Source organism: Acanthaster planci, linkage group LG11 (genome assembly GCF_054643075.1).
Source record: "Acanthaster planci isolate LZ-2023a linkage group LG11, COTS_SCS, whole genome shotgun sequence".
Lineage (NCBI taxonomy): Eukaryota > Metazoa > Echinodermata > Asteroidea > Valvatida > Acanthasteridae > Acanthaster > Acanthaster planci.
This window is the reverse complement of record NC_141787.1, coordinates 2242334-2269940: the sequence shown is the minus strand read 5'-3', so window position 1 is coordinate 2269940 and position 27607 is coordinate 2242334. Positions and strand designations below refer to the sequence as shown.

The 27607-nt window shown below is 40.9% G+C and overlaps 1 protein-coding gene across 1 annotated transcript; it reads right to left on the bottom strand.

Moving 5' to 3' along the window:
* Window positions 1-422: 422 nt before the first annotated feature.
* On the bottom strand, window positions 423-27291 carry LOC110975750 (uncharacterized). Its single transcript, XM_087143621.1, has 36 exons — window positions 27178-27291; window positions 22795-22919; window positions 21912-22202; window positions 21640-21756; window positions 20816-20957; window positions 20497-20556; window positions 19693-19797; window positions 19060-19181; window positions 18637-18957; window positions 18105-18239; window positions 17238-17379; window positions 16454-16717; window positions 15950-16234; window positions 15514-15638; window positions 14460-14750; window positions 14188-14304; window positions 13430-13571; window positions 13127-13186; window positions 12322-12426; window positions 11689-11810; window positions 11266-11586; window positions 10735-10869; window positions 10062-10203; window positions 8556-8819; window positions 8032-8316; window positions 7592-7654; window positions 6940-7434; window positions 6493-6591; window positions 6172-6312; window positions 5425-5552; window positions 4647-4881; window positions 4307-4397; window positions 3753-3859; window positions 2625-2839; window positions 2161-2235; window positions 423-2050 (listed from the first exon to the last, which is right to left on the bottom strand). The coding sequence occupies exons 1-36, from the start codon at window positions 27251-27253 to the stop codon at window positions 1988-1990; spliced, it is 6006 nt and encodes a 2001-aa protein (XP_086999747.1). The 5' UTR covers window positions 27254-27291; the 3' UTR covers window positions 423-1987.
* Between the last annotated feature and the right edge of the window lie 316 nt (window positions 27292-27607).

The following is a 27607-nucleotide window of genomic DNA, read 5'->3' as shown; positions in this document are numbered from 1 at the left end:
TGTTCACCCCGAGTTAAAGTGCACCCATACAGGTAACCTCCCCATCACACTCTGAAAACGACCAGGAAGACACCCCTACGTTGTAATATTTTATTAAAAAGTGGCTTGGAAGGGAAGAAACGAAGAAAATTGGGCGAACAGTTGTTCTTTCAAGGTCGTGCTCTTGTTTCTGCGTTGATGGCACTTGACATTCAGGCCCATTATGTCTGCCCCATTGTGTCTGCAGGCCCATTATGTCTGCCCCATTGTGTCCGCAGGCCCATTATGTCCGCCCCATTGTGTCTGCAGGCCCATTATGTCTGAAGGCTTATTATGTCCGCCCTATTTTGTCCGCAGGCCTATTATGTCTTCCCTACTGTGTCTGCAGGCCAGTCATGTCCGCCCCATTCTGCTCGCACCTTGCCTTTGACATGTTTGCTCATGTTCACACTTCGAATGTTTACATACCTCTGTCATACCTTATCGTGAAAGTCATTTCTATTTCGTTGTTACCAGGATGCGAAAGGTTATGCATTTGGAGACAAAAATGAAGATAATAGTTCATAAATTGCAAGAAAAAAGTTCAAGAAGTACATATTTTCTTCAATCTTCTAAAATCCCGCCTTAAGGGCCTGGCACATGTAATTGCCTTCGCAGCCGTATTATATATGGATTCATTGGGGCAAGAATAAACACAAACTCAGAAGGCATTCGTCAAAACCCACATAATTCCAGCAGTAAAAATGGCCGCACAGCCTTTGAAAACTGAACAACGCCTCTCGGACTCATCCCTCTCCCCTAGTCGCCACCACATATTTACTCCGCTGGTGTAAAGACGTGCTGAACGGCTAACCCTCTGCCAAAAATCGTGCCTGGTAGGCCTATCAAGTGTTAGGTGGAAAGGGGGATCCTGTAACACGACGTCATGTTTTAAACAAGCTATAGTAACGGATTTTTTCCTGAATTGTATCTACACGTATAGGCATTTCCATGAAAACCATTACGAGTACATTGCGCACAAAGTAATCCACATAGTATTTTGACCCACAATACGAGAACTTTTTTATTCTTCGTTGGGAATATGCGTAAACTCAGTGCCATGGAAGTTTTCACACGTGTGAATACATAAAATGAAAAAAAAATCCTTCTAATACCAGTGTCACTGTGGGAAAATAACATCCTACATTCAGGGATACGAATTTCAAAAAAGCTTCTGACACCGATAAAAAGTGCACGACAGACACTTTCAGTTCATAATAATACTTGCTATATTTCTTGGAACACTTGTTTGCTGTTCCCTGCATTGCTATTGAATATTGATGCATGTACCGTTAAGAGTTTTTACATACTGCCAGAGTTTACAAAGTTGCTTCTTTTCTTCTTCTAAAAGAATTAACCCCTACAGAGTCCCTGCATGTACTTATTGGGAGTAGGCCTACTCATTGTTACATAACAGTACTCCCTAAATCCCGTATTCTCTTTTCTTTATTCTGGACTTGCGTCGGCCGATCATACCGCGCAAAATTTGTCGACCCACTGCGGGTTTGGAAAGGGTGACTAATACTGTCTACTATAGACCTATTACAAATTCTTTTGGAAAGTACACAACACCTTCATGAAATTGCTATCTTTACCACTACCTCTTTAACATAATTTATGTAACTGCACACCACACTACAAACCACATTCATTGAATAGATATCTAAATTTATGCACCATATAATACTTTCCCTGATGTCTGGGGCTTAACGGGAAATACTAATTATTGTCAAAATAATTATTGTTAGAACGCGCTACAAAGATCCTCATTACGGATTATTATGAAAGTATACTATATGTTTACATACACTCCAAGTCCCCAAACAGTTTAATACATTCATACACAATATTGCTAACCTAACATCTGAAATATGAAGCAAGCCACAGATAACCATGAAGTGTTGTTTGCAATTAGAGAAATATCATCATTAAAACAACGGCACACCAACAGGAAGGCAGAGCGATCGATCTAGTAGTGGCCAGAAAAGGCGGGGTTCCGCACGAGCCGACCTTTGAAATGTTCCACTTGTCCCTGAAAAAAAGAGAACTGGTTTATCAACGGAGGTGAAATTCGCAGACGTCAACGAGCTGTCAAATACGTGAAGCGGTATTTACCTCTGGAATAATCTGTTTGTCCCTTACCTCTTCGTATTCATGATACATCATCTCTTCGTTGCCTAATGCGACATAGGGTCTCAAGAACTGTTCCGATGAGATCTAAGTAGAAGTCATGTTCATTTCGTATTTAATAGAAACCAGTTCGTGTTTAATAATTGCGTGAGAAGTTTCTTACAATTGTTTTTGTTTTGGATTTGTACTCATGAAGAGCCATAGTTTTCGTGAATAGCCATAGTTTTGCCTACCATGGGGAATAATAGCGCTTGTCAGGTAGCACAATAAAGGCCTATAATAATTCTACTCTAGCCACACGGCAACAAGCTTCTTAAATATGAAGGTATAAACCACATGATTGAAAAACGCCAAAGTCAAAGCCAAGCAGGCTCTTCCAGTCATTGCTTTGTAAAGGAATATTCTTTGGTGACCCCTTTCAGTTGCTTCATTTTTTCCCTCGGAAACCAACTTTTGCAATGCAAGCTTGTGCCTACCTGGTAAGGTTGTGGTGCGGGAGAGAAGACAGACACATTGTCTTCCCTAGCCCGACGATCAAATTCCCAACGAGCGGGAATGCCATAGCCCGACTTGGCTGGGGCATAGCGCCTCCTCCTCAGAATGATGCAGATAAACGTCAACACGCACATCGCAAGAACAAGAAGTAAAAGCCAAACAGCGATGACCAAGTAAAGTGGCCATGATAAGCCATCTGGAACATAATGTTCAGTAGCCATTGTAAATTTTCTAGACAAGACATTTTTATGGACTATTTGCGCAAGTTGTGCACGATCCTAATGATCGCAGTTCGATGAATTTTAACAGGAGCCCATTCACTACAAAACTGAGATTGATGCGAAGCTAGCTGAATTATCACCTGATCTGACAGCTGCTGATATTCAAACCGTGAAATTTAATCATCATGTTATGTAATGCATGTGCCAGCCTTATAAAGGCATCAGGGGTTAACATCTATAACGAGTTTAAATGGGCGTTAAGTAAAACAATATAACAGCCGTAAATCTCGGAGGAAATTTCATTACCTTTCGAATCTTTCGAACCAAACTAAGGGGGAAAAGGAAACAAAGTCCCCGCTGGGATTCGGAGAACCTCCTTATAAGCACACTACCAATATAATGCTGCTGCTGCGTTGTGCAATGTATTACCGGCACGCTTGGTATTGAGGCAGTTTCCAGTAAAAGCCTAATTTATTAATAGCGGTGAGTAATCCGATCGGGTAGAATATGAACATGAGAGAAAGTAAGGTCAGATACTAGCAAAGATACTACCTGTTCCCGAGCCTTTCGCAAAAGCGGTTTCTACCTTTTTTATGAAAGATGTCATACCTACAAATTTTCTATAAACGACCTTCCGTTTACCGTGCGAGGTACTGAGGCTTTTAATGGAAGCGATCTTGCATAACACTTTTTTTGTTCCACGGGGAAACCTCCACTATGCATATCCTATGAAACAAGAGCACTGGCCTGCAATCTCCCAGCATGCAAACCTTCTACTGGGTCATCAGTGGGTAAATTGGAAGAATGTTTTCAGCACGAGGCTGCTCTGCACAATTCTTTTCTGGTGGGTATAAACGTTTGAAGATAATCAAAAGAATGATATCACACCTTGACTGGGCGTAGCTGTCACTGCAGCCATTGGGGGATCAGTTGGGATGCCTCCGCTGATTGGGATAACGGTCTCACAGTGTTCACCAGTGAAGGACGTACCGCATCTGCGCGTGGTATAACCATTCACAACGTTTGACAGAAAAAGAAAACTCTACCAGCCTGGTGACTTTGTAAAATGCATGCCCAAGGAATCTACTGTTCTGAAATACCTATAATTGTTCTTTTGTTATTTGGTCAGAAACAAATTCCTTTCTCAGGTCGTATTAAGGGGTATACAATTCCATTTTTCCACAGGCCGACACTTTTCAGATTTTACCAGGTCATTATTTTGATTATGTCAGTCCAAAGAAAAATTATTTTAAACCTCCCACTATACATATTTTATGTTGCGCAAATAATTATTTAGTTACTATAAGAAAGGTTTAATCACAGTGCATTTTCTCAAAACAGCAAAGAAATCTCATTTTCTTCACACGCACTCCCAGTGTATTGACCAATCCCTCGGCACTGACAGCTGCTAATATATGTCAGTGTCATTGAGCCATACCCACCTGCACGTTAGACTGAACAACGGGTAGAGTCCGACGACATCACACGTTCCACCATTTGCACAGTAGTCGGAAGGGCAGGTCGATATCGATTCTACAGCAATGTCAAACACAGCAAGTGGAACTCCTTAAATATACTAAAAAAAAACTGAGGGAAGGTCTTTATAAGTACACATATATTCACATTAACGTTGCAACTGGACCAGTTAGGTAAAGGGTCTCACTTCAGGACTGATTCCTTTCCACCTGAACGTTTTAAGGGTGTAAATCGCACTCCCCATATCTCAGCCATAAGCACCCACCCCACTACAAACAACCCAATTACATAATGGTTTGGACTTACGTGTTGTGGTGACATACAGCGTGTCCACTGCCAGGTAATCTGAGTTGTCCTCAAGTCTGCTGGAAGACTGCAGAATGCTTTGTATGGTATGCACAGCTGGTATCGCCGGTGCGTCATTCGTACCATCGAATAAAGCCACAAATTCCACAATCAGGCTCCCCCCGCTTACCACAATGATACCAACAACATCAAGAACGGCCGAGGTCCGTGCATCTTGTTTCAGTACAAAGATCACCTAGGTGGACATATTGGATAAAATACGGGATAAAACATTATAATATAAGCTAAAACACTACTGATATTCTCAGAAAGGGCGTGGTTTCCTTACTCTAAGTATCAACCTGAAGACCGGTTTGTGCTCAGTGCAAAAACGAACACAGACACAACTGTATACGGCTAGATCGAATAATTTGCGTATTTTCAAATGTTTAACTCATTTTTAATTCCACCGAGTTTCGCTGGAAATGCTTCGTTACGTCAAATTCACTTCGCTTTCACATTTGCCTGAAGTATGAAACAGCCATAACGTCATACGTACTTTCTTTGTTGCACAGTTGACAATCAAAGCGATTGCGCTACCTTGATTATAAAATTTAAAAAAACTGTTCTCTCGAGACGGTTGAACTTCAAAATCGTCCGGATGTTTCTGGGTGAGATTACTGTGTAGCGTCTAACCAAAGAATAGGTCCTGAAACAAAAAACCCAGGTTGAGGTGTAGTTGTGTAGACACGAGATGGATTGAAGCCGCTGACTTGCAAAAAACAACAACAACACTCACTACTTGCTGACAGGTACGAAGAACATCTTTAGTGGCAGATGAACCGGGATTGCTGAACACGGGCGAGAAGTTAACGGCGTCTCCATTGATACCTAAGATTCGCAGTCTAAACACGCGTGCCACGCGACCTGAATGATTTTCAAAGTCAATGATGTAAGTTTACCTAAGTAGGTTTGTCTTCAGAGGTGTCGACCCCTTTGCACAGACGTGTTTGTGCACAACATACGTATGGAAACGGTTCATTCCCAATCAGGAAACGGTTCATTCCCAATCAGGGCCGGGTCAATTTATCGTTATGAATGTCGCGTGCGTTACATGTTTCGCCATTCTGTCGCCGATTTTCATTGGATGAGTGTATTTTTTAGAGAATATGCGATGTCACTATTCATAAATCAGTTTGGTTCACACGTGCTATCGAATCTTGTCTACAAACAATGAAATGCATCTCATAATTATAGAAGATGTCTGACCAGTGTCCAAAAGCTACTGTTGTATTCGAGTATAGGCCCTATCATAAGTCCCTGCAAGTCCCTATAAGGCAATTTTCAAACCATTCAAGTGAGCTGTGACAAAAACATTCCGTTGTCATTGTTCACCATGTTACTTATAACGAGCTTCTTGTGACTGGACTTGTCAAGGGCCTCGTGAAAGGACTTGTGATGCACTCAAATACGGCACTGCCAAAAGGCTTACAAAAGCATGAACGTAACTTTCAGATTATTGTTTCTTAGGGGTCTGAATGCTCACCTGTACAAGAGCCGTCTCCTAGGGTGAGATATCCGGACAGTGCATTGCAAACACATTCATAACCAACGCTGATGTTGATATTTCCAACACAGTAATGACCTTCTCCAGAGCAAAGGGTGGAATCTAAACATGGATTAGGAACTGCAGAAAGCAAAAATGTTCTTTTAATGCATTAGCATTAATGCAAAATGGAATACGGTGCATGACAAAACAAGACCACAGATCAATGTTGATAATACACAATAACTACCTAGATGTCACTAACATCCCTATTTCATAACCTAATGCATTCGACTCACAAAGGAAATAAATGTATCCTACCCTGACATGTCTGTCCAGAAATTGTTATCGGACATACACATTCGCAATGAGCTTCATCAAATGCTCCTTGAAGGCAACTCGATTCTGACAACAGACAAACTGGAAGCAAAACGAACATCTCGTAATTTGTCTCTTAATAACATTTTGAACATTTTAAGGCATTATCATCGAAAACCCAAGCAATTAATTGTTAACTGTAAACAAGGGAATTTTCTTTTCGAACTTTTAGTCACTCTTTTCAATCCAAATTTCATTGGTTTATTTTGTGCACCATTTTACATGTTGTTTCTTCACCTTGGGGTGTCATACGTAAAAGTGTCTTCTTATTTGGAAGGTGGAAAACAAAATCTTCTGTAAAATAAATATTTACGTCAACTCAAAGAAATGCCATGGGCATATTTTCTACAACCAACAAATTTGTGGGTAATTTAAAATATGATGCTTTACCTTTAGTGGGTGAGTGCGTTGTGTGTGTGACCACGACTGTGGGTGCTATAGTAATTCCCTTCGTTGGAGACGTGATGTTTGTTACAGGTTCTGGTACTTGTCTTTCCGTTGATAAAGACTTTGTAATGCCAGATGCGGGTGTGTGATTGTCAGTTGACGGTGGCTGAGTGGCCCCAGGAGCTGGTGTGAGGTCGTCAGTTGAAGGGGACTTCGGTGCCTCAGTAGGAGGTGTCGGGTTGTCACTTGACAGAGATTCATTGGCCTCAGTTGTGGGTGAGTGGTCGTCATTTGACGGGGACTGAGTGGTCTCAGTTGGAGATGCGTGGTCTTCAGATGAAGGGGACTCAGTGGCCTCAGTTGTGGATGCGTGGTCTTCGGTTGACGAAAACTCAGTGGCCTCAGCTGCAGGTGCGCGGTCTTCAGTTGACGGGACCCCAGGGGCGTCAGTTGTGGGTACGTGGTCCTCTGTAGCTAGTTGACTATTTGTTGTTTCTTCTATAAAAAGGGTAAAAAAATCAAGCATTCATGTTACAGGGAAAGACTAGTGACCCGGGTACAGTGAACTGAAATTGCAAAAGTAAAATAAAAAAATACAACCGATGTAGATATGCGTTGATAACAATGCTGCCCGAATGTACCAAACAGCTCTTACCTTTGCTTACAAAGGCTGTTGTTACTTCGGTTGCTAATGACTCATGGGTTGGCATCGGTGAGTCTGCGTTCGGTTATAACCGTGGACGGAATTTAGATAGGAAGTTCAGAACAGCATCAGAGACAGAATTAATGACAAAATACTATCACTGGCAAATGACAGCCAACTTTATCAACGATTACGGAGGTTGATCGAGTTTTTTTTATACAACACAAACGAACCACGATTGGGATACGTGTAATTGGTCAATTCAACATAATGCCCCCGGCCATTCTTTTAATGCAATACTCTTCTATTGAAAATAGCATGGAAAAAGACCCTGAAACGATGAAAAACAAAGCCGATAGGTATTTGAACTCGTCAATGGAAAAAACAAAAACTAGCAACTATAATGAAAGCTGCTTTACGAAGGAAGGCACCAAATGAAAAAATTCTCTTACCAGTCACGGTTACATTGAACCGGCATGGAGTAGCATTATTGCCAACAGCATCAACGGCTTCACATTCTACTGTCGTCACCCCAAGAGGAAAAGTATCATTGGATGTGACTGGGACCCTCATCAAGTCTCCGTCTACAAGTGAGCAACTGACAGCAACTGGGCCGTCGACGACATCAACAGCAGACACTACGTCAGAGTCCAAGACGACTCGACTCCCATTGGTCCCCGCTGTCACATAGATAATGTCAGGGGACTGGCAGCTCCGAAATATCGGTGCTTCGTTATCTGAAAAAAAGTCACATCACTTGAAAGAAAGTCAAGGAAAATACGTCACTCAGTGAGCCCTGAGCTGGTTCGAGGTGGATAAAGAAATGAAATATAAATTGTCTTCCAAAAGGTTAAACTAGTTGACGGACACCTTCATTGCGATTTAAAAATAATAAATAAAAACTCTCGTTCAATAAAAACTGGTATGAAGTGATCATTTACTACCTTCTTATACATTTGCACCTAATTTTGTTTACCAAAGACAGTCACATCGAATCTACAGGTTGCAGCTTCTGCGTTACAGGTGACCCTGGTTAAACCGGCAGGAAAAGGGTGGTCTGTCGTCACTATGATGTCATCACCGCCATTTGGGTTTGGAATCGAACATAACACCGGCACTGTGGTACCATCGGCTATTTTTACGGCCGACGGACGGGGAGGAGTCCAGGTCAAATTGCCAAGACTACTCCCGCTGCTCACATTGACGGCATCAGTGGATGGACATCTGATTACCACTGGTCCTATTTAGAACATAAAATAATAAAACTCACTGACTTAATGTGATTTTACCATTATCGAGCCAGTTCGGTAACGGCGAATGCCCCCAAGATATTGACGCGTCAAATGGGAACAGAAATATACGCTCGAAGTCCGCCCTGTCAGCGCGGCCATAACCAGACTGGCATGCCAACTTTGTTGTGGGATGACCTTTCCTTTTTGAAATACGAGACTTACTCATTAGGGATTAACAACTGTCTTCCCACTTGGATCCAGATTTAATATAGGTATTAGTCGATAACGAGGAATTCTTTCAACTTTGTGAAGCTGGAGACAGTGGAAAATACAGAAAATTCACTTCATTCTACAAACAACGCCGATGTTTTATAGGTGTCAATAATAAAAAAATAATACAACCCTTTTTCTCAGGTCTTCCAAAGGTACACAATCCCTAACTTGCGGCTCGAAACTCTTCTTTATAGAATTAAACTACACAAATACGGCTCTATGCCTGGAGCTCTATCGATTCACAAACCTCAGTCGTTATACAAGGTGTCCAAAAAAAATTCCTGAAACAAACGGGTTTTTTTAGCCAAGTTGTGTGCCGTTTGAATATAACTATGTATTTACCATAAATAAGGAACAGGGTGCTTGGAAATGATACATTGTTGGATTTCTACCACTGAAGCTTCACCCAGCACCACTATTTCGGAGATCATAACCCATTTTCAACAATTTATTTTAAGGCATTATGGAGGATGCAACCTTTGGAAAAATAGGAAATTTACATAGATTTTATAAGATCCCATTTCATCACACTCTTTTCTCAGTGGTAAGCTGGACCACGTTAGTGAAATGTTAAACTACATGTAGTTTCAACGGATAGCCTTTATCAATGCAAAGGCTTACTGCCTCAAAAATGCCTACTGCATAGTCTGTTCACATCACATTACCTGAGACGCTCTTCTCCAAACAAACTAATAGGCATTCTTTTCCACACATTCCACACAAATAAATGTTGACTAATCATTTTTACCAAACAATCCACCAGGCAATGAACAATAACGCTGCGTGAAGTGTGACCGAAGAAAAGCCACTGACATATCAACTAAAAGCATTTTGTTTCAACTTTAGGACAAGCACATGATTGCGGTCATATATTACAAGAAAACTGGTAAAAGTTAATAAACCCTTTGTGTTAGGATTATTTTTTCTGGGATTCCCTATACATCTCTTCGACATTTTTTATAACGATAACACCATACCCTGTATTTCATCGAGGTCAATTCGGAACAGCCACCGGCCTGTCGTGTTAATGTTGGACCTCAGGTCGATGTTGACAATGTCATCACTCTGTGAGCCGGGTACTTCGTAGTAGTTGACGCCATCGCTGGCGTCGAAACCAACCTAAGCATTCACCAACGGTAAAGTATCATCATCCTATTGGACAACACACACTTTTACATGAAGGAAGTTTTTATAGCAGAAAATGCAACCCGAACGAGGAAAAACCTACCTGATGAGTTACAAATGGTACCGGTAAATTACCACAACCCCATTTATAGCCTTGAAGTTAGTCTTATTCAAGTGAAAAACGCTCACTTCAACTCTTTCACGACGCTGAGCCTCGTTATTTACGTAGCACCTTTATTACATAATGTGGTCAGACATTCGGATATCCTCATTCCGATTGTTGGCATTTTGCTCTAGGAGCCTCGTTTATTAATGGCTATGGGTATTCTGAGGAGGTTGAGTCACATTAGTTACACTTGCTCTGATTGTTAGTTTCAGAAGTTGCAAATTACATTGCCTCCAGGACGTCCAGAACACTCACAAACTCCTATATAGAAATGCCCACATGAACGAAAGTTCCTACCATTACAAGGATTTTTTCAGATGAAAGGGGTGCATGTAATGCCTTCGCTTTGATTGATATACCTGGGCGGGAATGCCTCCAAGTCCTGATTCATTGCCGTCTGATGACGTACCGGTCGTCCACGTTATATTCGCGTAATTAAACATAGCAAACGACTGCACTCCGTTGGTCAGCAAAATAACTTGGAATGTATTGTACTGGGGGATATAAAAGAGATATATGAAGACAGGACAGGGTAAAGATTGCTATAATTATACATGAAACCAAACAGAATCGTGTTGTGCTCGGTAAAATTCCACAATTCCCACATTTTCAATTCTCGCAACATACATGCACATTGATCAGATGGACCTTTATTCACTTAAAAATATCAGAACGTTTCTAGTTAATGGTTAAATGTGTTAGATTAGGCCTACTGCAATCCAACTGCAGGCGACAGAACGGTTGAGTTTAATCAGAGATTTAATTTCAGAAATCTCCTACATGATTTGAGTGCACATTCAAATTTGTACTTTGAAAACATTATGGTGCTATCTTTGATTAGGGGATCGAAAATCAAACGACTTTGGATACTCCTCGGCAGTGCCACTCACAATTGCTGAAGGATCGTCGTTGTCGTCGGCTCCGTGAAAGACCACTTTGTGCCAAGTCGCTACTAGCATCCACGAGGCTGAAAACCCCGCCACCTGAGGGAATACCTGGTGGACAATTTCGTCCGCTTGTGCAAACAACGTGGCATGCCCCGGGGAGTCACGGAGAGCAGTGCGATACAAGATGCCACCCGTGTGTTCTTCCTCCACATCGACATCGCCCCAGAAGACTGCTACCACAGGAATGTCTTCCTCCAGGGGAAACCTGTCTGGTGTATAGCCAGTATTTTCGTCGAGGAACGAGACCAGTCCATTAGTATTCACCTAAAAAGTGGAGAAAAAATCAATTCATTAAAGTGGAATTCAACGGTCATGTAAGACCGCTTTTTCCTATACTGTCAACAGGAAAACCGACTTGGCACTTACATAGAGCGAGCTGAAATTACGACCGAAGAAGGGAAACACAATTGGAATTGGGAGCTCCCCGTTAGTGTCATCGTCATCGTTGATAAGTAAATCGTCTCCAAAGCCGAACGGGAACAGTATATCTGAAAGAAAGCATTTGATTTTGACACTTCATAGGCTATTTTTAGAGCTGACTAATTGGAGACAGTGCAGTTGTTTATACCACATCTCCAACTTTCAGCTCAAAGGCTTGAGGGCGCAATCCATTCCTTGATCCATCCGTGCATTTGTCTTATATATTGACATATCCTTAGTATTCTAATATCAACCCTCGTGAGTTTGTTGAGTAATTCTGGTTCCAGTTTCTACGCCATTTTGCAATAAATATATTTTGTGCTCACGTTCTTTCTCTGCAATATATACATTGTCGACGTAGGGCAAAGGAAAAATGAGCAGTTTCTATAACTGGCTGCACGGATATTGACAATTTGAAGGGAAGGAAAATCCACTTCCAGCTGTGATGGGGTAACTCACTTAGAGTTACAGTCTTAGAGCTACGTTCCAGACTTTTCTGCTCGAGTTTTAAAAAGTCGTTGTCTTATTGAAAAATAAGTTGAAAGATAGAGATTTTTAAGACCAGCTCTGAGCACTCACCTGAGCAGTTTAAGCCGAAGAACCCCGCTGAGCACGTACACTCAAGAGGGGAACCTGAGCAGCTGCATCCTTCAGGATTACCGTCAGCAATGCACAGACTCCCATCTGAATTTGATTGGGAAAAACTGAGCTAACAAAGTACTTTGTGTTTGTGCCTTCCTTAGCTGCTTCTTCATAATATAAAGCCACACAACGATTTCCTGTAACTTCTGTTGGTCAAAATACTGACCGTAAAGAGTCCCTGAACGTATCGAATCTGGCACCGAATCACCGTAATTGAAGTTAGGCTATTACAGCCAGATGCCACGTTAAAAGCTAAAGGAATTATTTATCAGAATTAAGAAAGGGCGTGGAAAGCATTATTACTGTTGTTGGCTAATGATAAAGAAACAAATGAGTTAGTCTGCATGGAATACAGGTAAGTGGAAAGGATGCATGTTCAGAAATTTACTTTTCCTTATATAAATGGTTTGTGTGCAGACATTAAATTTCAACCAGGCATTTGTTTTAATACTTACAAGAGAATTACGCTGCAATTTTTTTTAAATCGTAGAAGGCTTGGCTTTAATATGAACGTGTCATACTACTGCGTGTAATATAACAATAATTATATTACCGGCAAGCTTGTAACAAGGTATTTTACTCCTAAAAGCCTAATATCCGTGGTGGGTTGTCAGATCAACGGGCCAATCCGGGTACGTCCACCCGCTGGTAAATGAGCGGCACATCTACATGCACTTTGGCATTCATTCAATAGGCAACGTGACCCTGCGAGTTTTCTGATCGAAGCAGAGCTGATGCTCACCTGGGACAGCACATTCTCTGGCAATTTCACTTATCGATCTGGAAGCATTCACAGTTGGAGCTGCAAGAATAACCAAATATTTATTCATATCGGGCCTAACTCTTTTCTTCAGAAGTCGTCAGAATCTTCTATCGAGAATGACATATAAAGCAGCATTATTTTGAGATGTCAGCAGTAACGACTACTCTTTTACGAAAAGTTACGAAGATGTATTTAAGCATACAATGAGTGATGGAAATTAGGGTAAGGGTTTCCAGCAAAAGAATTAATATCTATTCAATATCTTGTACCGTGGTCACTTACCCTCAATCTTAGGTTGATCAATACGAAACACCCATCTGCCTATCATGCCCATGTTGGATTCACCACTGATGTTAAGGGTGGCATCAGTAAAAGATGCATTAATGGTGTAGGAGTCGTTGCCCGCACCTGAATCGAAGCCAACCTGAGTTTAGAATGTAAATGGATTTCAATCATCCCAAATGGTCAAATCCAGAAAACATTTGTAAATAGCTGAGTTTTGCGCATTTCTTCAATGGTAACTAGTCAGTTTAGGCAAGGTCCCGCTGGTTAATTAACTCCGAGAAGCACTGTTTTATTAATGGAATGTAGCAGAAAGAATGGGATTAAAGGTTTTGTTTCAGCGTTGTTGTTTCTTTGTTCGCTTAATTGATAGTCTAGCACAAGGAAGAAAAAACACCAGATTTTACAAATTTTTACTAGCCTCGTAATTTGAATAAAAAACTGTGTACTACAAACTGCAAGGTATTTGTGCAGGAACGGCTAATAGGCATACGTGACTATCATCCTTAAAAGCTACCACAAGAATAGCTATCTGCATGTACCACCTAGCATTATATTAAAGTACTTCGGTGGGCAGTTGGACATGAAAAATCACAATAGCTAATAAGGCTATCTAAAGTCCTATCGGCATGGAATATGAATAAAGAGCTGTTGGGTGAGATCATTTTTAAAATGGGAGGGGGGTGCAGTAATACCTGAAATTCCATTTGTAAAAAAGAGTGTCCCCCGAAGAAGGAATAATCATAAACTCATAATACCTGGGCAGAAACTCCACTAGACCTTCGGCTCGATCTGGTCCATTGTATTTGGCCGTAATTAAACATGGCAAAGGACAAAGCACCATCGGTCACCAAAACGGCCTGAAAGGTGTTTCTCTGTGAAACAACATAACGAACAACGTTTTCATTATTAAAAACGAATGTGTTTGTCCTCACGGACTCTGTAATTTCAAAGTGGATGCAGGTGTCAGATGATAGAAAACATACTGCATCGAAAGGCACAGTGCGTGGCATTTAAGACTTCCACTCACCAGTGAGTCGCTGTACCACGGACGAACTCTGTACCAAGTCACTACCAACAACATCGACGCCGAAAAACTGGACTGCTCGGGAAACACCTCTCGGATAGTTTCGTCTGCTTCGCAAAACTGCATTTCATTTTGCGATGACCGTAGAAGTTGACGATGCAAAACCAATCCGAAGTCAGTTGTGTCCACGTCAGTCATGAAAACAGCAATCAGTGGTGTCAGCATCAAGGGCAATGGATCACTTTGGAAGGAACTCAGTTCATCACCAAATGAAATAACTCCATTGGTGTTCACCTGAAAAAGGTAGGAATATGGACATGCATTTCAATGCAAGTGAATGCGTGACGCCATCGTAATTAGATCTGACCTGGCCATTTTGATCCAAAACTGTGTTGTTTAGTGATCCATTTATGAAAGTGTATTATACAGTGCAGGAAAGTGAAAAGAATCATTTGCTGTGTTTCTGCTATTTCTTGGAAAACTGATGCCGAAAACGAAATATTTTCCCCCAAAATAAAACCAGTGTGTCCCGGTTACAAATGAAACCAGCTCTTTGTTTATTTTGATAGCATGCTGAATAGCATGAAAATGTTCTGAACACTTCAGAAAAGAAGACCGAGTTCAATACTCTAACCAACATTATTAATAAAAGTTCAGTTTATCGACAAATCCAACAACCAAAACTAGACGCCATTACTACGGGGCCATCCTGTTCGCACACAGGCGGTGCGTGCCCATGAAATTGAAGTGCGCGCGCGTGCGCTCAGGTGGAGACAGCTGCGTGATTGTAAGCAGCCTCTCGGAATGGCGTCTCATCGGATTTGTCTATACTTGGAACCCCTTACACAGTTTTTGCAAACGTATTGGATAGTCATAAACTATGCCCCATCTTCATGTAAAGACCTGAATACAACCTCGTCTCTTATATGTCCTTTGAGTTTAATCTTTAATTTCGCTGTCCATTCTGTCAGTCTTTCCCAGGCCACACATGGTCTGCCAGTTACTTCATTTGAAAAGAAGAGAAAACAAACACAAACGTCACAAGTAAACAACCTACATAGAATGAGCTGTAGTTGCGACCAAAGAAGAAAAACGGAAAGGCAAAGAAAACTTCCCCAGATGTCTCGTCATCCTCTTTAGGCAGATACCTCACGTCAGGTCCCAGAAATGGAAATAAAATACCTGAAACAAAGGAAACAAGTCAGTGAGGTTAAGGAATGAAATTGTGTTGATGAATGGATGGAAAATCGTATCAAATTTAAGCCAGATTACTCAACCCCGTTGGCGAAGCCAAAACACTGAGTATTTTTATGTGCCCTTCATGACCTTTCTGAGGAATAAGGCTCAAAGAAGTGCGCATTGCCATTCTCTCATTATACTAGCCCATTTCCTCTTTCTTTTCATTCGGATATTTCAAAGTCGTCCATGGAGAAGCCAAATGTTGCCAACTATTATGAAAGCTGCTTTACAAAGAAGGGTCCCAAAAATCTCACCAGACACGATTACATGAAACTGGCAGGGAGTAGCATTATTGCCAGCAGCATCAACGGCTTCACATTCTACTGTCGTCACCCCAAGAGGAAAGGTTTCGTTGGATGTGACTGGGACCTTCATTGAGTCTCCGTCTACAAGTGAGCAACTGGCAGCAACTGGGCCGTCGACGACATCAACGGCAGACACTACGTCAGTGTCCCAGACGACCCGACTCTCGTTGGTTCCTCCTGTCACGTACACAGCGTCGGGGGATTTGCAGCTTTGAAATATCGGTGATTCGTTATCTAAAAATAAAGTCATATCATTACAATAAAAGTCAAGGCAAACACCTTATTCAATAAAACAAAACGACACGTAAATTGCCATACGAAAGATAACAGTACTTGTCCTAATGAAGTACAATCGTTACGATGTACAATGAATTTAATGCTCTTCTTGGAAAAACGCAAGTGCAAATCGATCAGTTAACCACCTTTCTATGAATTATATGAGACTTTTTTTACCAAAAACAGTCACATCAAATCTACAGGCTACAGCGTCTGCGTTACAGGTGACCCTGGTTGAACCGACCGGAAACAAGTAGTCTGTCGTCACGATGATGTCATCACCACCATTTGGGTTTGGAATTGAACATGACACGGGCACTGGGGTATCATCGGCTATTTTCACGGCCGACGGACGGGGAGGAGTCCAGTTCACATTGCCAAGGCTACTCCCGCTGCTCACATTGACGGCCTCAGTGGATGGACATCTGATTACCACTGGTCCTATTTAGAGCCATGGAATAATGAAAGGAGCAGGAAGAACTAACGTGGCTATACCATAATCATAACGAGCCAGTTCAATGGTCCAAAGGTGAACATCTTTTCCCTTGGCTTCCAATGGTATGCGATTCGTGACGTGTAATTCTCTTCGTGTCAGAAGTTCGTTTGATAAACACAGCTCTATATCTCGAGACCCAACCGTTTCTCCAGCCTCAGTCATTACACAGAGTGTCCCAGAAAAAAGTCCTGAAACCACTCTTGAATGTCGTCAACATTGTGTGCTCTATGCCTATAACCATGTATGCACCATAACGGAGGAGCAACATGCTTTCAGATGATAAAATGACTGAAGGAAAGACGTCTGAAAGCATTCTGTTTCAATTTTGAACAAAAAACACACACACGATTATACTTGTACATTTCAAACGTCGGTCAATTCACCATTGTGTTAGGATTCGTGTTTTTTTCCGGCACAGCTTGTGTAGGCTACATCACTACTTTTAAAACATTTATACCACCATACCCTGTATTTCATCGAGATCAATTCGGAACAGCCATCGGCCTGTCGTGTTAATGTTGGACCTCAGGTCGATGTTGACAATGTCATCACTCTGTGAGCCGGGTACTTCGTAGTAGTTGACGCCATCGCTGGCGTCGAAACCAACCTATACATTCACAAACGGTAAATTATCACCACAATATCGGACAACACACACTTTTATATGAAGGAAGTTTTTATAGCGAAGACAGCTACCTCAACGAGGAAAAATCGAGAACCCTCTTAAATAGGTCGACGAATTAATTAGCAGCAACATCAGCATTTTGTAGGATTGTGCCCACAAAAGAACGGAAGAGGGAGGTCGAATGAACTGGCTTGCAGGTTATGATAGGTACGGGAAATAAAAGTTGATACGGAATGTCTTGGACTTGAATTAGGCAGCGAATTTTCCTCTCTTTCCCTCATTAAATTTCCTGTTGGATTAGATCAGTTTTGAAAGCTCTTTTATTTACCGTCAAAATTTCTAGCCTCACAATTTCTCTTATTCAAGTGAAAAACGCTCATTTCAACTCATTAACGACATTAAGCCTTGAACCTTACTAAAGTGGAACGTAAATTACATAGTGTGTCAGACATTCGGATATTCTCATTTCGATTGTTGGTATTTGCCTTAAAAGCCTAGTTTATAAATCGCCATGAGGATTAGGAGCGGGCGGAATCACACCAGAAACAAACGTGATCTGATCGTTCGTTCACGAAGCGACAAATCACAGAGCATCACCGACAAACTACTCCATTGAAATGCCGACATGACTGACAGCGACAATCATTACAAGGAGTTTTTTTTTCAGATTCTAAGAATGCATCATGTTTTCTCTTCAATTAAAATACCTGGGCGGGAATGCCTCCAAGTCCTGATTCGTTGCCGTCTGATGACGTACCGGTAGTCCACGTTACATTCTCGTAGTTAAACATGGCAAACGACTGGACTTCGTTTGTCAGCAAAATAACTTGGAATGTATTGTACTGGGGAATAGAAAAGAGATATATCAAGACAGGATAAGATAAAGATGGCTTTAATGATACATATAAAACCATACACAATACAATGCTGTGCTTGGTAAAAGTTCCACGATTCCCACATTTTCAATTCTCGCAACATACATGCACATTGATTAGATGGACCTTTATTCACTTAACAATACTAGAACGCGTGTAGTTAATGGTTAATTGTGTTAGATTATTGCAAGCCAACTGCAGGTGACAGAACGGTTGAATTTAATCAGATATTTATTTTAAGAGATCCTCCTACAATGATTTGCGTGCACATTCAAATTTGTACTTTGAAAAGATTGTGGAGCTATCTTTTATTAGGCGATCGAAAATCAAACGAATTTGGATACTTCTCGGCAGTGCCACTCACAATTGCTGAAGGATCGTCGTTGTCGTCGGCTCCGTGAAAGACCACTTTGTGCCAAGTCGCTACCAGCATCCACGAGGCTGAAAACCCCGCCACCTGAGGGAATACCTGGCGGACAATTTCGTCCGCTTGTGCAAACAACGTGGCATGCCCCGGGGAGTCACGGAGAGCAGTGCGATACAAGATGCCACCCGTGTGTTCTTCTTCTACATCGACATCGCCCCAGAAGACTGCTACCACAGGAATGTCTTCCTCCAGAGGAAACCTGTCTGGTGTATAGCCAGTATTTTCGTCGAGGAACGAGACCAGTCCATTAGTATTCACCTAAAAAGTGGACAAAAAATCAATTCATTAAAGTGGAATTCAACGGTCATGTAAGACCACTCTTTCCTATACTGTCAACAGGAAAACCGACTTGGCACTTACATAGAGCGAGCTGAAATTACGACCGAAGAAGGGAAACGCAATTGGAATTGGGAGCTCCCCGTTAGTGTCATCGTCATCGTTGATAAGTAAATCGTCTCCAAAGCCGAACGGGAACAGTATATCTGAAAAAAAGCATTTGATTTTGACACTTCATAGGCTATTTTTAGAGCTGACTAATTGGAGACAGTGCAGTTGTTTATACCACATCTCCAACTTTCAGCTCAAAGGCTTGAGGGCGCAATCCATTCCTTGATCCATCCGTGCATTTGTCTTATGTATTGACATATCCTTCGTATTCTAACATCAACCCTCGTGAGTTTGTTGAGTAATTCTGGTTCCAGTTTCTACGCCATTTTGCAATAAATATATTTTGTGCTCACGTTCTTTTTCTGCAATAAATACATTGTCCACATAGGGCAAAGGAAAAATGAGCAGTTTCTATAACTGGCTGCACGGATATTGACAATTTGAAGGGAAGGAAAATCCACTTCCAGCTGTGATGGGGTAACTCACTTAGAGTTACAGTCTTAGAGCTACGTTCCAGACTTTTCTGCTCGAGTTTTAAAAAGTCTTTGTCTTATTGAAAAATAAGTTGAAAGATAGAGATTTTTAAGACCAGCTCTGAGCACTCACCTGAGCAGTTTAAGCCGAAGAACCCCGCTGAGCACGTACACTCAAGAGGGGAACCTGAGCAGCTGCATCCTTCAGGATTACCGTCAGCAATGCACAGACTCCCATCTGAATTTGATTGGGAAAAACTGAGCTAACAAAGTACTTTGTGTTTGTGCCTTCCTTAGCTGCTTCTTCATAATATAAAGCCACACAACGATTTCCTGTAACTTCTGTTGGTCAAAATACTGACCGTAAAGAGTCCCTGAACGTATCGAATCTGGCACCGAATCACCGTAATTGAAGTTAGGCTATTACAGCCAGATGCCACGTTAAAAGCTAAAGGAATTATTTTTCAGAATTAAGAAAGGGCGTGGAGAGCATTATTAAAGTTGTTGGCTAATGATTAAGAAACAAATGAGTTAGTCTGCATGGAATACAGGTAAGTAGAAAGGATGCATGTTCAGAAATTTACTTTTCCTTATATAAATGGTTTGTGTGCAGACATTAAATTTCAACCAGGCATTTGTTTTAATACTTACAAGAGAATTACGCTGCAATTTTTTTAAAATCGTTGAAGGCTTGGCTTTAATATGAACGTGTCATACTACTGCGTGTAATATAACAATAATTATATTACCGGCAAGCTTGTAACAAGGTATTTTACTCCTAAAAGCCTAATATCCGCGGTGGGTTGTCAGATCAACGGGCCAATCCGGGTACGTCCACCCGCTGGTAATGAGCGGCACATCTACAGACACTTTGACATTCATTCAACAGGCAACGTGACCCTGCGAGCTTTGTGGTCGAAGCTGAGCTGAGACTCACCTGGGACAGCACATTCTCTGGCAATTTCACTTATCGATCTGGAAGCATTCACAGTTGGAGCTGCAAGAATAACCAAATATTTATACATATCGGGCCTAACTCTTTTCTTCAGAAGTCGTCAGGTTCTTTTACCGAGAATGACATATAAACCAGCATTATTTTGAGATGTCAGCAGGAACGACTACCCTAAAAAGCAATCTTTTTTTCGAAGAGGTACGAAGATGTATTATAACATACAATGAGTTAATGGAAATTTGGGTAAGGTTTTCTAGCAAAATAATTAATATCTATTCAATATCCTTGTATCGTGGTCACTTACCCTCAATCTTAGGTTGATCAATACGAAACACCCATCTGCCTATCATGCCCATGTTGGATTCACCACTGATGTTAAGGGTGGCATCAGTGAAAGATGCATTAATGGTGTAGGAGTCGTTGACCATACCTGAATCGAAGCCAACCTGAGTTCAGAATGTAAATTAATTTCAATCATCCCAAATGGTAAAATCCAGAAAACGTTTGTAAATAGCTGAGTTTTGCGTATTTCATCAATGGTAACTAGTCAGTTTAGGCAAGGTCCCGCTGGTTAATTAACTCCGAGAAGTACTGTTTTACTCATGGAATGTAGCACATTGAATGGGGTTAAAGGTTTTGTTTCAGCGTTGTTGTTTTTTTTTGTTCGCTTAACTGAAAAAAACACAAGATTTAAAAAACTTTTACTAGCCTCGTAATTTGAATAAAAAACTGTGAACAGCAAACTGCAAAGAATTTGTGCAGGAACGGCTAATAGGTATACGTGACTATGATCCTTAAAAGCTACCACAAGAATAGCTATCTGCATGTACCACCTAGCATTACATCGGTTGCCAGGTCGGTACTTGGGTTGGCAGTTGGATAAGAAAATCACAATAGCTAATAAGGCTATCTAAAGTCCTATCGGCATGGAATATGAATCGAGTACTGTGGGGCGAGATCATTTTTAAAATGGAGGGGGGTGCAATAATTCCTAAAATTCCATTTGCAAAACTGATGTTAAGGGTGGCATCAGTGAAAGATGCATTAATGGTGTAGGAGTCGTTGACCATACCTGAATTGCAAAAAAGAGGGTCCCCCGAAGAAGGAATAACCATGAACTCATAATACCTGGGCAGAAACTCCACTAGACCTTCGGCTCGATCTGGTCCATTGGATTTGGCCGTAATTAAACATGGCAAAGGACAAAGCACCATTGGTCACCAAAACGGCCTGAAAGGTGTTTCTCTGTGAAACAACATAACGAACAACGTTTTCATTATTAAAAACTAACGTGTTTGTCCTCAGGGACTCTGTGATTTCAAAGTGTATACAGGTGTCAGGTGATAGAAAACATACTGCATCGAAAGGCACAGTGCGTGGGATTTAAGACTTCCACTCACCAGTGAGTCACTGTACCATGGACGAACTCTGTACCAAGTCACTACTAGCAACATCGACGCCGAAAAACTGGACTGCTCGGGAAACACCTCTCGGATAGTTTCGTCTGCTTCGCAAAACTGCATTTCATTTTGCGATGACCGGAGAAGTTGACGATGCAAAACCAATCCAAAGTCAGTTGTGTCCACGTCAGTCATGAAAACTGCAATCAGTGGTGTCAGCATCAAGGGCAATGGATCACTTTGGAAGGAACTCAGTTCATCACCAAATGAAATAACTCCATTTGTGTTCACCTAAAGTGGTAGGAATATGGGCATGCATTTCAATACTAGTGAATGCGTGACTCCATCGTAATTAGAGCTGACCTGGCCATTTTGATCCAAACCTGTGTTGTCTCACGGTCCATTGAAATGTATTCAGCTGTGTAGAAATGTGAAAAGAATAATTTCTGTGTTCCCTGCTCTTTACTTGTCGGAAAAGCGGTGTAAAAAGGTTGTATATCACCAAAATAAATGAAGCTGGCGTGGTGTCAACGTTTATATTGAAACCAGCTCTTGTGTCTAATTGATATCAAGCTCAATAACAGAAAAATACCCTGAACACTCCAGAAAGGTGCATAACATGCATTATTAAAAAAGTTCAGTTTATTTGTTGGAAGAACCCTTGCATCCTCCTTATATGTATCCGATTGTCACAAAATATGCCCTCAAATTCATGGAAAGACCCACATCATATGACTTGTTCGTTCTGTATATGTATTTTGAGTTTAATCTGTAATTTCGCTCTCCAATCTGTTAGTCTTTCCACGGCCATAAGTTTTCTGCCAGTACCTTAATTTTATAAGAAACAGAAACCAAACACAAAAATAACAAGTAAACAACCTACATAGAATGAACTGTAGTTGCGACCAAAGAAGAAAAACGGAAAGGCAAAGAAAACTTCCCCAGATGTCTCTTCATCCTCTTTAGGCAGATACCTCACGTCAGGTCCCAGAAATGGAAATAAAATACCTGAAACACACAGAAAAGTCATTCGGTGTCAGGACCCTCGGCTGAAATTAAAAGCTTATGAAAGAATGGGGAATCTTACCTTGAAGTTTACCATAATGAGGCTAATGTGTTCATTACGCTTTTGTGAAGTTAATTTGTTTCAAAGGAAAAAAAACTGGATTACACCGGGTCACAATTTTTGCAAGGGTCAGGAATTAAACCAATTTAGGCGATTGAAATTAATGTCTGGTTTGTTTTAACCAAACAATGGTTAGTATCCACTCCGTTTGTGGGTAAAAAATGAAACAGAAAGTAACATTCATCCCGAAATTGGGTTAAACACAGCCCATATTTAGGTAGTTGCAGTAATAATGGTTTCACCCTTCCTTGGGTTAACATTTTACCCAGGCAATTTTTCGGTGAATATCCAGATTCAGCTTGCCGTTTTAAGGTGATTGGGCATCGCCTGCTGGTTCATTGGGTTCGTTGTGGTGTTATTTTCCCTTGTTTCTTCCAGAAGGTAATTTTCAGCCATCTTCTCTGAGACATTATGAAGTATAAACTTAAAATCTAACATGAACATCAAGCCGGATCTCTGGATGTGCATATAGTGTGACGTCGCAGTGACGTCATCAGGTTTCATATTGCATTTGACTATAGTTTCGAAAACCCAACCGAAGTCTATCACCTGCCTCTCATGAACTGATACAGGTATGGAATTTATTCTTTAATTTTGACATATCTTGAGTGTGGCAGTATGGGGTGGCAGTATGCAGAGTGTGGGGTATTGAAGCTGTCGACCATTGCTCCTGGGAAATGAATTTGGTCGAAGTTCGACAATATTTTCCATCGTTTCAAATGTTTAAAACACCTTCAATCGGTACATTGGTTATTTTCAAAACGCTTTAGAACATTCCCTGAAGTCTCTTACTTAAATAAACCTAAATGTAAAGATGCGCTTGCTTTTGTGACGTCATTATAACGCATGTATTGGTGACTTAACGAAAAGAAAAAAGTATCCAACTATGACTTCAGAATTGTTTTGAGACCTTGTAGACATATCTGGGCCAAAGCTCAGTACTGATTCAAACGGCAAGTCACAGGACTTCGACTCACAGGGTAACCGGAATTTCATTGATATGATGAGATCATAGAAACTCAAAATAGGAAGGCTTCTCCTACAACTAACCAAATTGTTATTAATGTTAGGAGTTATATTCTTTTTCAGTGATTTTTGACGTCATAACAAACCACACGCATTGATCACATTGAAAACAAACAGGATATTTTCTGGAGACAGATTTACAGCCAAACAGAATGAAGGTTTGTGCTGAGGTGTTTGTGCATCGCGTGAAAGGTCGTTATCTGCAGTGCGACATGATTGTCAGATTGGGAGCTAGTATGTTCATTGCCAGGGATGTGTTGACATTGTGAAGAGATTGTGTTGATGAGATCTAGACATTAAATGTGCGCCCTTCAAAGGCCAAATATCTGTTAAAAATTTAATAAGATTGAAAATGATCAGGCAGGGACAAGAATACGCTTTTTTTCATTCGTTTGCGTGCGTGAGTCATCTGACACTGCAATAATGCTAACTCTTCACTGGGCGAACATCCAAAAGAAAGATCAGATTCGATTCATGGAAAAGGTTGATCAATACGTAACACCCATTCGCCTGACATGACTATGTTTGATTCTCAGCTGATCTTCATCAGGGCGACACCAGCAAAAGATGCAGTCGATATAAAAGATGTTATTTTGCACAAGTAGTTTCCTGCATCTAAAATAGGCAAGGCGTCAGATTGATATCGCCCAATCACAGCCTATTTGTCACTGAAACAAACTTGAACCTCTAGTTCTTTTTCCCCTTTTGGCTTTTGTTTCTGAAGGCCGAATTTCATTCTGCAAGGCTGGCAGTCCGTGATGTATTTTCTTTCAAAAGCTCAGAAAGCACGCACAAATAAGTATCGATAATTGCCCAAAAGCTCACGACTACATCGACCAGAAGTCCCATTTGCACGTAAGGCAGTCGGCCGTGACGTGAGCTTCGAATCGACAGATATAAACAGGTAGATCCTATCCTTGCTCATACATGCATGACTCCGAACAAGAAGCCCACAAAGAGTTAAGCAGAAGAGGTTATTCTAAATCAGAAGCTGAAATCCAAATTATTTTAGGTGTGACGTTTTATACCAGCCTGCCTATCTTTGCATAATCCAGGACCATATAGTCAGTGGTGTAAATTGACAGAATCAATGGGCTAAAGCATTGAAGTCGGGCGGCAAAACTGGGTCTTGAAATATAAATTAATGGTGAATATAAGCGATAAATCATTAAATGCTGTATTACAAAAATATTTCAAAGCCTAATCATGCATTTTAATCTATGCGGAAGGAAAATTTTGTTTTGCGTACGACAAACACATTCAAACCATGCCTACGCGCCTGGCAAAATCGCGTTAAGGATCCACTAAAGCGACAGTGAAAAAGGACCATCTAGCTCATTAACGAAGTCTGAATCCTGAAATTATAAGATTAGTCAGGACTGTTAGTGTCAAGGCCTAATTTACGTAAAGGCTCCTTGCTAATTCATTACACATTTACAGCCCTACGAATAACGTTAGTTAGAAGGATTCGGGGCGATTCCTCCTGGATTTGACATACTTCTTCGTGGCCGTGGAATCGTAGTATTCAGAGATAAACTTAGCAAGTATATCAATCACTTCAGTACTTTTGTACAGTAATATAGCCTCATGTACGCTGAAGCATTTGTGTCCTCGTAACTATTCAGCCCAGATAATCAACAAAGGTTAAAATTATTACAAAGGCCCAAAAAACATAATATTCTTTGAATTACAAATAAATGGAAAAGTTTGGAAAACATGTTACAAATTTAGATGACAAATAATCAAAGAAACTTGAATGCCCCAATACATTTCTTCCTTTATTTTAGTGTTTATGTTAGGAAATTAGTTCCAAAGAAACAAACAATAAAGTTATGAATTTCAACAAAGAGCAGAGATGCAGATTCATGTTTTACGAGAGGTGAAAAATTTGTCTTTAAATTGAGCTGCAAAGACTGAACGACACGCTATTGTGAAGACGAAACCTCACCGACAATGAAATTGTAATGAGCGAACAATATATAAAATAACAAACTTAAAGTGTACATGTACAAATTCTAATCCGTTGGAGGGATTTGAAAAACACAAATGTTTTCAAGCTGAGTGAGAATTATTTAATAGTTTACACTTTACCCCTCTCAGAAGTAATTTTCTGGCCATAAAGCACACAAAGATTTTTGCTACGCTTCTGGGGAGTTATTTCTAAATGCAGTTTCAGTACATTCTGTCAAGAAGGCCACAAGTACCACTGGGACCAAAACGTCATAGGGTACACTCGGGTCTGCCATTACATCCTCTTTCACAAATCCCTCTCCAGTCCAGTCAAAAGTCCCTTCACAAAACCAATCACAAATAGCTGGGTAAACGATGACAAAGGAAAGTTTTCGTCACATTTCATTTGAAGGTATAGCTTTTGACTTAGCTTAAGATTGGATGACTTGTGGTGGACTTGCAGGGACTTGTCGCTACAACACCGCGAAACGCTAGTAGTACTTACAGACAATAGACAAGCCCACATCCCAAAACACATTAGTCCACTATCTCCTTACAATTAATGACAGTCTCTCCAACGACCTGGTACGAGCCAGGGAACTAGTTATGAATGACCAAGTTCTAGAACTAGAAAGATCACTTAGGATACCCATTTCAGTTCCACAGATGGAAATGACCAAGTTCAAAGTCCTCCTGCAAGTGCTTTTCTATTATTCTATACATTAAAGCTTTTATGCGTCTCTCATTAATGTACATGCTCAGATCCAGAGGGAGGGATTGAGGGATCAACCGCAACCCTGCTCTGACATTAAAAAAAATGAAAAACCGATTTTAGTAATAATAGAAACAATGACATCCTGTGGGAGGTCATTAATTGTACATCAGTAGCAATGTAACGCAATATCTATGTGTCTGTCTGTCGGCAATTATCGGACATTACCAAAATTGAGGAGCTTTATCTCCTCAGGGCGAAATTTCTTGATCTGCTCCAGATGTACGTTTGCAGTGGTCCTCAACTCTGTATTTGTAAGTTGCAGAGCGTTCCTTGAAATTGTACAGAGGAGTAAATGTAGCAAATGGGCTACAGATCAAAGACGTAAGCCGACTTACTTACCTTTCAGTGCGCTTCAATTATTTATCTACGCCTGTTCGTTTTATTCTTACCACTTTCTTCTTGTGTTGCCAGTACTGGTAGACCCAATACAGCAAGAAGAAGAACGTATATAGGTATGGAAGTCATCTCGTCCGCTGCTTTAGCTTTCCTCGATAGGCCTTTACGACAGATGCACTGTTTAACGGCTGTGGTCACGCGACAACGTCGTCAATATGAAATTGAATCGCGAGCGCAACACCAGAAACAAGCAAATATTTTTTGTAGAAAAAAATACCCGTCCTTGAACACATTCAACCAACTGTGTCATTTTCACCAAGTAGAGCAACTTCGTCGGGCTAATTTAATCCGGGGTCGGCCACACAACACCAAAAGTCTATCATTGGGATGGTTCTCTATCGTTTCAATAGTGACGGCATGTAGCACCAAGCAAAATACACGTAATACCTTGTATTCCCCATGTGTCTTACGTACGTACGTATG

Bases quoted from the DNA above. Each gene is read 5' to 3' on its own strand.
- LOC110975750 (XM_087143621.1), bottom strand. From the start codon at position 27,253: ATGACTTCCATACCTATATACGTTCTTCTTCTTGCTGTATTGGGTCTA. The intron at 18,240-18,636 runs GTGAGTGGCACT...TCTATTCCCCAG, and splicing joins ACGACGATCCTTCAGCAATT to TACAATACATTCCAAGTTAT. The intron at 6,313-6,492 runs GTAGGATACATT...TGCTTTCTGCAG, and splicing joins TTCTGGACAGACATGTCAGG to TTCCTAATCCATGTTTAGAT.